This window comes from Ochotona curzoniae, unplaced genomic scaffold (assembly GCF_017591425.1).
Source record: "Ochotona curzoniae isolate NIBS_2020 unplaced genomic scaffold, NIBS_Ocur_1.0 contig_3819, whole genome shotgun sequence".
Lineage (NCBI taxonomy): Eukaryota > Metazoa > Chordata > Mammalia > Lagomorpha > Ochotonidae > Ochotona > Ochotona curzoniae.
The window spans coordinates 8610187-8622880 of record NW_024466004.1 but is presented as its reverse complement, the minus strand read 5'-3'; the positions used below and the strand labels follow the sequence as shown (position 1 = coordinate 8622880).

The 12694-nt window shown below is 55.3% G+C and overlaps 1 protein-coding gene across 2 annotated transcripts; it reads left to right on the top strand.

Moving 5' to 3' along the window:
* Window positions 1–4645: 4645 nt before the first annotated feature.
* On the top strand, window positions 4646–12262 carry GTPBP2 (GTP binding protein 2). Of its 2 annotated transcripts, none has more exons than XM_040983446.1 (12): window positions 4646–4927; window positions 7879–7905; window positions 8210–8394; window positions 8684–8792; window positions 8958–9155; window positions 9393–9567; window positions 9666–9885; window positions 10239–10374; window positions 10507–10565; window positions 11008–11179; window positions 11557–11721; window positions 11882–12262. In XM_040983446.1, exons 1-12 carry the CDS (start codon window positions 4772–4774, stop codon window positions 12056–12058), a joined length of 1779 nt encoding a protein of 592 aa, XP_040839380.1. In that variant the 5' UTR covers window positions 4646–4771; the 3' UTR covers window positions 12059–12262. The 2 variants fall into 2 exon arrangements, with proteins under 2 accessions (XP_040839380.1, XP_040839379.1); XM_040983445.1 differs by lacking the exon at window positions 4646–4927 and adding an exon at window positions 6122–6337.
* Window positions 12263–12694: the final 432 nt, after the last annotated feature.

The window sequence follows — 12694 nt, the reverse complement described above, 5'->3', positions numbered from 1 at the left end:
GCTTCAGTTTCCTCTCCAGCTTCCTGCTAACAGGCACCCAGGGAGGCAATAGATTATGGTTGAAATCCTTGGTCCCCCATCACCAAAGAGGAGACTTAGACTGAGTTCTGGGCTCCTGGCTCCAGTTTGGTACAGCCCTGGCTGTTGTAGGCACTTGGGAAGTGAACTGATAAACACTTTCTAATTTTCAAATAAAATGAAAATAAGTAAAACTAAGAAAGGCCTCAAAATGCACAAATATTAAGGCATCTTAAAACAAATCATGCAAGGGCCCGGCGCGAGGACGCAGTATTTAAGGTCCTTGCCTTGTACGCCTGGGATCCCATATGGGCGCCACTTCCCATCCAGCTCCCTACCTGTGGCCCGGAAGGACGGCCCAAAGCTTTGGGACCCTGCCCCATGTGGGAGACCCGAAGAGGCTCCTGGCTTCGGATCATCATAGCATTGGCTGTTGCGCTCACTTGTGGAGGGAATCATCGGACGGAAGATCTTCCTCTCTGTTTCTCCTCCACTCTGTATATTCGCCTTTCCAATAAAAAATAAATCTTTAAAAACAAAAATCATGCAAGGGCACGGTGGCGTGGCCTTACGGCTAAGGTCCTTGTCTTGCACACAGCGGGATCCCACATGGGCGCCAGTTCTAATCCCGGCAGCTCCACTTTCCTTCCAGCTCCCTGCCTGTGGCCTGGGAAGCAATCAAGGACAGCCTGAAGCCTTGGAACCCTGCACCTGTGTGGGAGATGCGGAAGAGCTCCTTGCTCCTGATTCGGATCGGCGCAGCACTGGCTATTGCAGTCACTTGGGGAGTGAATCATCGGACAGAAGATCTTCCTCTCTGTCTCCTCCGCTCTGTATATCTGACTTTGTGATAAAAACAAAAATAAATCTTTTAAAAAAAAAAAGCATGCAAGGGCCTGGTGCCGTGGCCTAGCAGCTAAAGTCCTTGCCTTGAACGTGCCAGGATCCCATATGGGCACCAGTTCTAGTCCCAGCAGCTCCACTTCCCATCCAGCTCCCTGTTTGTGGCCTGGGAAAGCAGTCGAGGACAGCCCAAAGCCTTGGGATCCTGCACCCATGTGGGAGACCTGGAAGAGCTCCTGACTTCAGATTGGCACAGCACCAGCCATTGCGGTCACTTGAGGAGTAAATCATCAGACAAAGCATCTTCTTCTCTGTCTCTCCTCCTCTCTATATATCTGACTTTCCAATAAGAATAAATAAATCTTTTTAAAAATCATGCAAAATATGTTGATTGTGAAAAACTACAGAGATTTCAAAAAATTTTTGAACCATATTAAACTTACAATTTTATTTCCATGAGCTTTCTGAAGTACCCTCATATCTAGATTGTTCAAGTCATGATGGTGATTTTTAAAATCACTTTAACGATGGTGCCTTTTTTTTTATTTTTATGATTTTTTTTTTTTATTGGAAAGGCGGATATACAGAGAGGAGAGACACAGAGGAAGATCTTCCGTCCGATGATTCACTCCCCAAGTGAGCGCAACGGCCGATACTATGCCGATCCGAAGCCAGGAGCCTCTTCCGGGTCTCCCACACGGGTGCAGGGTCCCAAAGCTTTGGGCCGTCCTTGACTGCTTTCCCAGGCCACAGGCAGGGAGCTGGAAGGGAAGCGGGGCTGCCTGGATTAGAACCGGCGCCCATATGGGATCCCGGGCGTGCAAGGTGAGGACTTTTTTTTTTTTTTTTTAATAATCTTAGTTTATTAGGGTACAAAGGGTCACGGGCTACAGGGTGAAAGTGGGTAATATCATTGTTTCCACACTAATATAATCATTTTGCCCTGTATGTAGGGTTAGGGGAGTAACAAAGGGGAAAGCCCCACCCTACCTCCCACCCATCCCCCATCCCCAACATGAGGCGCGCTCCAAGGGTCCTGCTCATACAGTTTTGATAGTTCATCAGTTCTGGATTGCTGCCAATCTCTCCGTCCCAACCGTAATGAAACCTATTCAGAGTCCACTGGCTGACAGTCTCTTGATGGTTGGGGTTCCAAGATCAGCAGTTCAGTTGGAGAAATATCCAAAGAAACTTCATCTGAGTTGATCCCAGATCTGATTCTTGAGTGAGTTTGCTAGTACAGACTCCAACACTGTTCGTCACACCAATCAGCTTATGCATATGCTGGTCGTTGCGATTACTGGGTCCGTTCGGCTTCCAGCCCGGTCTTCCTTGTGAACCAATGGGTGTTGTAGTCCAGCTCGATTCTACCCACTTCATACTCGGTCTTCATGCAAACCAGTTGGAGCTGCAGCCTAGTTGAGGCGACTCCCCAAAACCCCTACCAGTTCTGCCCCCTACCCTGGTTCCCATGCTTGCCAGTATGCAGTGCAGGCTTGTCCAGTCTGTCCCACATCCCAAGTAGCTCTCGCACACGTCAATGGACATTGAAGCCTGGTTCAACCCAACCAACCTATTATCCAGCCCATACACCCACTGGCAGGTGCCTTTCTGTCAAGCCACCCCTGCTCCTAGCCTGGGTTTCCTGCTGTCCAGTGAGGGTGGTAACCCTGAGGGAGGTGCCCACTATTTCCCTACTAGGCCACACCCACTCCTAGAGTATGCAGTCTCCAGGTAGTTTTGGCATTTGACTTGTCAGAATTGGCTCCTAGTACCAGCCTCTGCCAGCTAATGCTGTGGCTAAGCCCAAACACCCCTCAACCCACTCTAATTTTAACTTGCACCAGTCAGAACAGACAGCTCACCGTGAGGCCCACAGGTGCTATAGCCCTGCCTAGTCTGAACTGCCCCCATCCGTATTCACACTTTCCAATGGAAGTAGTTATCCAGCAGGGGTGCCCACGTTCCCCTGTTGGCTTTGGCAAGGCGAGGACTTTAACCACTTGCGCCACCGCGCCGGGCCCGGTGCCTTTTTTTTAAAAAAAAGATTTATTTATTTTATTGGAAAGACAGATGTACAGAGATGAGGAGAGACAGAGAGGAAGATCCTCCATCCGATGTCCAATGATTCACTCCCCAAGTGGCCGCAATTGCTGGTGCTGCGCTGATCTGAAGCCAGGAGCCAGGAACTTCTTTCCAGGTCTCCCACATGGGTGCAGGGTCCCAAGGCTTTTGGCCGTCCCCGACTGCTTTCCCAGGCCACAAACAGGGAACTGGATGGGAAGTGGAGCTGGCCGGGATCAGAACTGGCTCCCATATGGGATCCTGGGTGTTGAAGGTGTGGACCTTAACCACTACACTATTGTGCTGGTCCCTAACGATGGTGACTTAAAGATTTGTTCATTTTTTATTGGAAAGGCAGATTTAGAGAAGGGAGACAGAGAAAGACCTTTCATCTGCTAGTTCACTCCCCCAAATGCAACTGAACTAATCTGAAGCCAGGAGCTGCTTCTGGGTCTCCCACATGGGTACAGGGTCCTAAGGCTTTGGGGTATCCTCAACTGCTTTCTCAAGTCACAATCAGGGAGCTGAATGGGAAGTGGACCAATCGGGACAAGAACCAGCACCCATATAGGATGCTGGTGCTTGCAAGGTGAGAATTTAGCCATTAAGCCATTGCAATAGCATTGTAGCTATTACATCAGGCCTAATGATAGCTACTTTTTAAAGGAAATAACTTGAGATATCATCCTATCCTTTAAGGAAATAAATCAAATCAGTTCCTTTGAATATCCCAAAAAAGAAATAGATTCCAAATGGATTAAAGATTTAAACACAGCCGGCATTGTGGATCAGTGGGTAATGCTACCTGTGATGCTGGCAACTAAAAATGGTACCTATTAAGTCCAGGCTCTGCCACTTCTAATACAGCTTCCAGCTCATGTAGCTGAGAAAGCGGCTTAGGATGGTTCAAATGCTTGGGCCCTTGCAACCACATGAGAGGCTAATTGGGGAGTGGCTACGTGGGGAGTGAACCAGTGGATGGAAGATGTCTCTCAGTCTCTCCTTGTCTAACTCTGTCTTTCAAATAAAAATAAGGTGACTCTTAACAAATATGAAACTTCCTAGAAGAAAACACTGGGGAATAATGGATAACCCAGGCGTTGAGTTGGGTTAAGGGATCATAGGAAACCCTTAGGCTCTCCAAAGGAAAAGTTGCTCAGTTTGAACTTAAACATCTGCAAAATACTCTACACAACAATAAGTGACTAATGACATACCAGGAAAAAATGTATTCATGTGACCTGGGGGTGTGCCTCCTTAATGTATATATATACATCCCACAGCCAAGCACACCACAGCGCCTCCTCAGCAACCCCTGCAGGAAACAGCACAGACAGCAGCTTGCACACCCCGGGGCCCCGGGTTACTGCACCAACTCGCTTGCTCAGCCTTCTCTGCCAGCCCTCACTCCTATCTGTGGTAGGCCAGGTGGTCAAGAGGGGAGAACAAAGTGGTTATCCCTTTCCATCTGTTTTAAAAGACTCTCTCCATTTAGGAGACCTGGGGATTGGGAGGGTGGCAGTGAAATTGCATGTGTGTGTTGGGATTGGTTGTTGAAAGACCCATGTGGATGAAAGGCAACTATTATCATTCAAGAGCAGCAGGCTCTCTCTGGTTGTCAAGTGGGCCTGGAACTGGTGGTAGAGAGAATACAGGGGGATGGTCTTATCGCTCCCTTCCAGTCCTCTGCCTTCTTGAGACGGCTCACTCAATTCTTTAGTCTGTCTCTCAGCAGCAGCATTGGGGTGGACCTTGGACACACAACCTCTCCCTCGACACTGAGAAAACTTCCTTGCGCTTGCTACCCCTGAAGACCTACCCAATTGGCTGGCCCTGTTGGGTCCTTATGCAGATTGTGGTCTTTTCTGCTCTCACTGCTTTGGGGAGTGATGCCAAGGCAGAGGACGGCCACACACCAGTAGAGCACCTGCCTGCCTCCGTGTGGCCCCGGCAGGAAGCCATGACCTCCACCAGGTCTGAACCTCTGCAGGAATCGCCAGAGGTAAGATTGGAGTCTGGAGGGAACAGGTGTTTTTCATTTCTGCTTCGGTCCAGACACGTCCAAATTGGGGACGAGAGGGGAAATGTGTATATCGTGATTTATGGGAGCTGGGGAGAAATAGACCCTAAGCGTCTTGACTCTCACCTGCACAATGCCACCAGCCACGCGGCCCCGCCCTGGTGGTGTCTGGGGTCCCCGTCTGTCACCAAAGTGTTTATTGTGGACGATGCGAAAAGAGACCAGAAATAAAGAAGAGATAACTCTGCAAGAAAGGCAAAAAAAGGGGAAAAAAAAAAAAAGTAAACAGTCTCCCTGGGGCCCAGGACCAAGTTTCTATTCTTGGCCACTTCCCCCGCCCTTCTAGGGTGGCTGGAGAAACCCTAGTCCCAGCCCCGCCCCCAACGGAGGGCCAGGCCCCTCCTGAAAACCCTGGAGGTTTTAAAAATCAAACTCAGCTTCCCCTATTGGTTCCGCTTCAAAACAAAGGGGCGGGGAGGGGAAAGACGCGCCACGGGTCTTCTCGCAGCCCTAGGGGAGCAAGCAAGTTTATAGGTTCAAGTCTCGTGTCGGGTCACGGCGGTGCCTGGGGCAGCCAAAAGCCAATCCTCGGACGGGGCCAGCCTGGTCATAAAGCAGTGACTACTATGTAAAGGTGGCATCATCATCGCAACAATAACAGCCATAATTAGCTCAACCACCATCCGCCTCCGCCCTGGCGTTCGCTCTGACTCACCCCCGACAGCACGCCGGCAATCGGGGAAGAAACTAAGGGAACAGCAGGCAAGCTGAAGTCGCCCAGGAATTCTAAATTCTGCAGCTCTCTAGCTACTAGCGTAAACGCTTGAGGGACGCCCACAGAGCCCGAAGCGGACAGTGGCCGTCGTCATCCCTCAGGCCCGGGAACGACAGCCGCTCGGTAGGGCACGCAAAGGCGCGGTCTGATCCACGCCCTGAACTACCGCGACCCTGCGCCGCGATGCCTCCTGGGAGTTGTAGGGCGGCGGCCCTGCTCTTTCCAGCAGGATGCCAGACCTGCGGACTCGGTATCCCGTGGTGCTCCGCGGCGGCCTCTGACGCGCGCCCGGAGGCCGGACAGGCGGGGGCGTGGCCAGCGCCGGGTCCCACCCCGCTCTCCTCCGGCTGGCCCGACGCGGCGCCGGTGGCCGTAGGGGCGGCGGCGGCGGCGGGGGGGAGGGGCCGGGCGGGGGCTGGCGGCCGCGGCCGATGGACTCGCGGGTATCGGAGCTGTTCGGCGGCTGCTGCCGGCCCGGAGGGGGCCCGGCCATGGGCGGAGCCCTCAAGGCTAGGGGGGCCGGCGGCAGCAGCGGCTGCGGGGGCCCGAAGGGGAAGAAGAAGAACGGAAGGAACCGAGCGGGCAAGGCTAACAATCCCCCGTACCTGCCTCCCGAGGTGAGCCCCTTGCGAAGTGGCGGGGCCGAAAGGAGACCACCCCTTCCGGCTCCGGGATGCCAGGGAAGTGGGGACCGAGAGAGAATTCATCCCCTTTTCCGATGTCAGTACAGCTCCCCCCATCCCAGGGAGGAGGGGGGTGCGGGAGGAGAACCCCCTCCTTCCGGTGCCTGGACCCCCAGAGAGGAGGGGCCTGCGAGAACCTCCCCTTCAATGTCGGCACCTCCTCGAGGAGGTGGGGAGGGAGATTTGGGGACCGGGGACCCCAGTCTACTGGGGGGTTCGCCGAGCAGAACGCCTGACCCCCTTGCCTGTGAGGGAGCGGGCAGTGTCACGGGCACTTGGCTCAACTTGCTGCGCAGGGAGCGGGTAGCACTGAAAGCAGCGCTGTGTTCCCGCCGCAGCCTCAGTGTGTGCACACACACGCACAGGTCCACCTTGCCAGCTCTGTGAGGGGGGTTTGGCGGAGAGAAGCGCCCCCACAAACTTGCTCTGTCTGTTCTAAAGGCACAAACTGACTTCCGCTTTGTCCCTCCCTCTTGGGACAGGGGGACCAAGGGAAACAGCCTAAAATCAGTGGTTCATCAAACTTGTGACAGTCACCTGGGTTCTCCCCACCTCCCTCGAATTTCTAAGGACCTGCGAGGGACCCTGCTGAGGACTGTGCATTTCTGACAAGTTCTGTTTCTGACGCTGCTGGTCCTGGGAGCAACCTTTGGGAACCGTTGGCTTAGTTTTCTGAAGTCAGCTGGGAGAAGGGGTTCTAGACCTTCTAAAGCCTGGGAGCCTGAAGGTTTGGGAGGGATGAACGGTGACATCAAGCAGTGACCAGAAAGGAGAGGCACGGAAGTGCCAACCAGCACAACCAGCCCAGCAGATCCAGGGCCCCTTTGCACCTGAGAGTGGAAAGTTCAGGCAACAGCTGCTTCTGTGGGGTGCTACCACCTAGAGGAGCTAGAAGTGGGGGCTGGGTTGGACTCAGAAGGTCACTTCAGCTGAAGGGCCCAGAGGTAAGGGTCATGGCAAGTGTGGTTTTTGGAATCTACCACCTGTGTTGCACTTTGGAGCTGCTTTTGTTTACCTCCCCTTCCCCTTCCCCCACCCTGGCCTTGGCACCTACCGTTCGGCTCTCACCTGGGGCGCCTCGCCCATCGGGTACAGAGTGGCCACTGCTGAGCTCACCCTTTGGCCCTGGCCCAGAACCTCTTGCAGCCTTGGGCTCTGGGTGACATCAGCCAACGGGGGCCAGGCAGGAAGGAAATGCTGTTGACCCGACTGGGGGCCAAGTCTTTTCCACTGGCCAAAGAAAAGACTTGGCCCCGGTGGCTGTGGAGGAGACAGAAACAGCTGGGCCTGTGGTTAGGGGGGGTGATGGGAGGGAAGGGGTGATCTTCAACAGGCTGGCGGAGGGTGGACAAAAAGAAGGACCTCTGCCATCCAGTCACCTTTGGGACTTGCCAGAGCAGGTGCCCCTGGGGCTTCCCTCTGTGGGTGGTGAGGGGAAGTAAGGATGGGCAGTAACCATTCCTGTTTCTTTTCAGGCTGAGGATGGAAACATCGAGTACAAAGTGAGTCTCAGGCTGGAGGAGCAGGGGGTGGGTTTGTTTGTCTTTGCCACCAAGAATGACCATGTGGGATGATTTCTCAGAAGTCCTTCCAGCTTCCTGGCCTATAGGAAGTCAGGGCTGTTGTACAGTCTGAGGGCTCTGGACCTCGTCCTGTTGGGAGGCAATTCATTGTTAGGGGTGCAGGGATTGTGGGGTTTCAGTGGGAAGAAAAGGTGCCGGCTCTGGCAACCAGGGGACCGGTGGGTGGCACTTGGGGTTGGCAGGAACACCTCTGATTTCACCTTGTTGCTGTCTCTGCCCCAAGTTGAAGCTGGTGAATCCATCCCAGTACCGCTTCGAGCACCTGGTAACACAAATGAAGTGGCGGCTCCAGGAAGGCCGTGGTGAGGCTGTCTACCAGATAGGGGTGGAGGACAACGGGCTGCTGGTGGGGCTGGCCGAGGAGGAGATGCGGGCCTCCCTGAAAACTCTGCACCGGATGGCAGAGAAGTATGCGGTCCCTTCCCCCCGAGTCTTTGTGTGTACCCAGGGGCCAAGGGGCTGAGGTGGGGCTTTCTGCCTGGCCTTTCCAGCCAGCCGAGCTGCAGGCTGCAGGGTTAGGGTTAGGGTTCGGCTTCTTGCTGCTTGATTTGAGATGTGTTTATTTGGATTGGGGGAGTGTTGGGGAGTGGGCCAGAGGGTCAGGGCAAGTGCTGTAAGGTGTCAGGAGGTACAGAAGGTCCCTAGTGTCCAGCTGAGTTGGCAGGGGAGATCGGCAGCGGTGGCTTTTTGGTGACAGGGTCGGGGCGGACATCACTGTTCTTCGGGAGCGAGAAGTGGATTATGACAGTGACACACCCCGGAAGATCACCGAGGTACTGGTTCGAAAGGTCCCAGACAACCAGCAGGTAAGTACAGCCCGTTGGGCAGAATCTTCCTCCTCTCCCCCTCGTCTGGGGCGCTCGGAGTAGTCCAGGTCATCACCTGCTCCTCAGGGACTGTCACTGCCCTCGAACAAGCTTGCAGTGAAAAGTGAGGAACCGAGTCCTCATGTCTGGCTATTCTTCCCCCAGTTCCTAGACCTCCGTGTAGCCGTCCTGGGCAACGTGGACTCAGGGAAGTCAACTCTGCTTGGAGTCCTGACCCAGGGGGAGCTGGACAATGGGCGGGGCCGGGCCCGGCTCAACCTTTTCCGCCACCTGCATGAGATTCAGTCTGGCCGAACATCTAGCATCAGCTTCGAGATCCTGGGCTTTAACAGCAAGGGTGAGGTGTGTGGGCTCAGTGGGAGCCAGCGGGGCAAGACGCTGAGCACGGGATGCTTGGGGCAGAGTGTGGAAACTTCATGCCCCTAGGAAGTAGATAGGGGTTACCCAGAGTTCAGTAAGAAATGGGTCTCAGGATTCCAAGGCAGGGTCACCCAGGGACTGACTAGCTTTAGGTCATGGCCATTCCTGAGGGCCGGGGAGCCTGGCGAGGGGTGCTGAGAACCCTGGGTCCTGGGCCAGGTGGTGAATTACAGTGACTCCCGGACGGCAGAGGAAATCTGTGAGAGCAGCTCCAAGATGATCACCTTCATCGACCTGGCTGGCCACCACAAGTACCTCCACACCACCATCTTTGGCCTCACCTCCTACTGTCCCGACTGCGCCCTGCTCCTCGTCAGTGCCAACACAGGCATCGGTACGAGCCGCTGGGGCTAGGCTGTTGGGATGCCAGCCACTCCTCGCTAACCATGGTCTCACTCTTGCCACCTGCTGCCTTCCTTTTCTCTGAGGCAGCCGGCACCACGAGGGAACACCTGGGCTTGGCCCTAGCCCTGAAAGTACCCTTCTTCATTGTGGTCAGCAAGGTGGACCTGTGTGCCAAGACCACAGTGGAGAGGACAGTTCGCCAGCTGGAGCGAGTCCTGAAGCAGCCAGGCTGCCACAAGGTCCCCATGCTGGTCACCTCCGAGGATGATGCTGTTACTGCCGCTCAGCAGTTTGCCCAGTCACCCAAGTAAGCTTGCCTCATGCTAGAGCCGGGATCTGCAGGGCCCAGGGACCCAGAGGTGTGACCGATTCTGGGTCAGTTCCATGGGGCCTTTTAAACTTGGCCTCATGGGAATCTTTGCTGCAGAGGATCCTGGAGATGAAGGGCAGCATTCTGTCTCCCATGGCCTGGGGACGGGTTACCTGTGGCTCACTTCTCGGCTGTCTCTCACAGAGAGAGGGCCCCAAGCTCCTAAGCCATTAGCAGTTGGGGAAGGGGGTCCCTGGGTGTCCAGAAGAAAGCGGATCTTTTCCCGTGGGCCCCTGGCCTCTAACCCATTTGGGTTTTCTCCATGTGTCCTTCCTTGGCTCCTTTGGCAGCATCACCCCCATCTTCACACTGTCCAGTGTGTCTGGAGAGGGTCTGGACCTCCTTAAAGTCTTTCTGAACATCCTTCCGCCCCTGACCAACAGCAAGGAGCAGGAGGAGCTCATGCAGCAGTTGACAGAGTTCCAGGTAGCTGGTCGGCCTGATGGGTTGCAGGCTGTGGGACGGGGAGGGCTCATTCTAAGGCCGTGGTCACTGTTGGCATCTGAGACCCGGCGGCCCTCCTTGGCAGGTCCCTGGTAGTGTTTTCTTTGACTTCAGGTGGATGAAATCTACACGGTGCCAGAGGTGGGGACTGTTGTTGGAGGGACACTTTCCAGGTGAATGGCTTTGCTTCCTATCCATCCTGCTGAGCTTTGACAACACACAGAATGCACTTGATGCAGAGCAGAGAGCTAGAGCATCTGCAGGAAGCTAGAGTGTGATGGTTTGCAGGAAAAACCGTATCTCTGCTGTCCCCTGAGGGGAGAGGTATGGGACTTGGACTCTGGGAAGTAACTTGTGTGTATCTGGCTGTGATTGCATCTCCAAGTAGGGAAAGGAGAGGGCCTGAGAAAGGATGAACCCCAAGGGGGAATGTTTTGCTACTTCAGGGATCTAGTGTTAGGTAATGTCAAACCAGCAGGTGCCTTTTAAGGCCACCATTCCCCCACCCCTTATCCTCACTCAAGGGGCTCAAACCCCAGAAAGGATGGAATGCTCTAAGCAGAGAATTCGGGGGGAGCAAGGCTGACACTGTGCCCCCTGCCCCCTGGACCACAGTGGGATTTGCCGTGAGGGCGACCAGCTGGTGGTGGGTCCAACCGACGATGGCTGTTTCCTGGAACTGAGGGTGTGCAGCATCCAGCGCAACCGCTCTGCCTGCCGGGTGCTACGAGCCGGCCAGGCCGCCACACTGGCCCTCGGTGACTTTGACCGTGCGTTACTCCGGAAGGTGAGCCAGCCCAGGGGGCTGGGTGGGTTGGAGGGACATATCTAGGACTTTGGCTGCTAAATGAGATACTTTTGGGGTGCCCATCCAAACCTGAAGGAGAGCTGGTCTGGACAAGCAGCCTGCCTGGGAGCAGCCTGAGGGCCCCAGGGGAGCTCACTGCCCAGCAGGAAGCTCCTTAGTGCCCCATGCTAAAAATACACAAGGCGGGTGAGAGGAACATGAGGTGGGGAATGAAGGGCTCAGGCTTGGAGTGTTTGCTCCCAAGGCCTTCGTGTTGGGGAGTCACGGAGAAGGATGGAAAAGGCAGGGGCTGGAGGTCAGAGGCAGAGCCTGAGGTGAGGCTGGCCCCTGCTGGGCTGGGGGCCATTTCTCCTCAGGGCATGGTGATGGTGAGCCCTGAGATGAACCCCACCATCTGCTCAGTGTTTGAAGCCGAGATTGTCCTCCTCTTCCACGCCACCACCTTCCGACGGGGATTCCAGGTGACAGTACACGTGGGCAACGTCCGTCAGACGGCAGTGGTGGAAAAGATCCATGCCAAGGTGAGTGGGCCCCCACTAGTAGGCTCCCATCCCTGAAGGGGCAGGCCTGCTCCTGCCTTGGGAGGGGAGGGCAGCCAGGCCCCAGGCTTGGCAGAGAGAAGCCCTGAGACTCTGGGACGGGGAGGACCAGGCCAGGCCGGTGATCAGTCTGTCACTGCAGGACAAGCTGCGGACGGGGGAGAAGGCAGTGGTACGGTTCCGCTTCCTGAAGCACCCAGAGTATCTGAAGGTGGGCGCCAAACTGCTGTTCCGGGAGGGTGTCACCAAAGGCATCGGTCATGTCACAGATGTGCAGGCCATCGCTGCAGGAGAAGCACAAGCCACCCTGGGCTTCTGAACCCTCCAGACAGCGGCAGCACTCCCGCTGTCCCGACAATACATAAGGTGACTTCCGGCCCTGCTGCCCTCGGTTGGCGGCTGTGTGTGTTGTTAGGCGAGGGAGTCAGGGGTACTATGCCATCTGCTTCCTGCCTACCCTTTCTGGAGAGGTGCCAAGCTTGGTGTGGCCAGACGGGAGTGGTCGCAATGGAGAAGACCAAAACACAGGCAGTGCTCTAAAGCTGTGCACCCACCTGGCCAATTCACCAGCCTGGCAATGCTGTGGCCTGTCTGCCAGCAAGAGCTGAGCAGTCACCTTGACACTCCCACTGGGACTAGGCGACAATGCCAAGTGTCATCTCTATACTCCAGGAATCCTCACCACTGGGGTGGCCCCTGAAAGCACTCCTTGTTCTATACCTCGTCTCAAGGCCATGTTAAGTTGCCCATCTCCGACTGACTGTGGACAAACATACCTGTAGCTGCCTGGCTGCCAGCCCAGGGGTCTGAAGAGATGGCAGTCAGTGCCAGCGTTCTGTTCCCGTGCGGAGGCCCCGGGCCGACTCATCAGCTCCATCCTCCTCTCCCTTCCCTACTCCAGGGCCATCTCCCATCTCCTTGCCTCACAAGCCCCACAGGTGCTATCTGTTGTGCT

Bases quoted from the DNA above. Each gene is read 5' to 3' on its own strand.
- GTPBP2 (XM_040983445.1), top strand. From the start codon at position 6,152: ATGGACTCGCGGGTATCGGAGCTGTTCGGCGGCTGCTGCCGGCCCGGA. The intron at 10,566-11,007 runs GTGAATGGCTTT...CCTGGACCACAG, and splicing joins GTTGGAGGGACACTTTCCAG to TGGGATTTGCCGTGAGGGCG. The intron at 11,722-11,881 runs GTGAGTGGGCCC...CTGTCACTGCAG, and splicing joins TGGAAAAGATCCATGCCAAG to GACAAGCTGCGGACGGGGGA.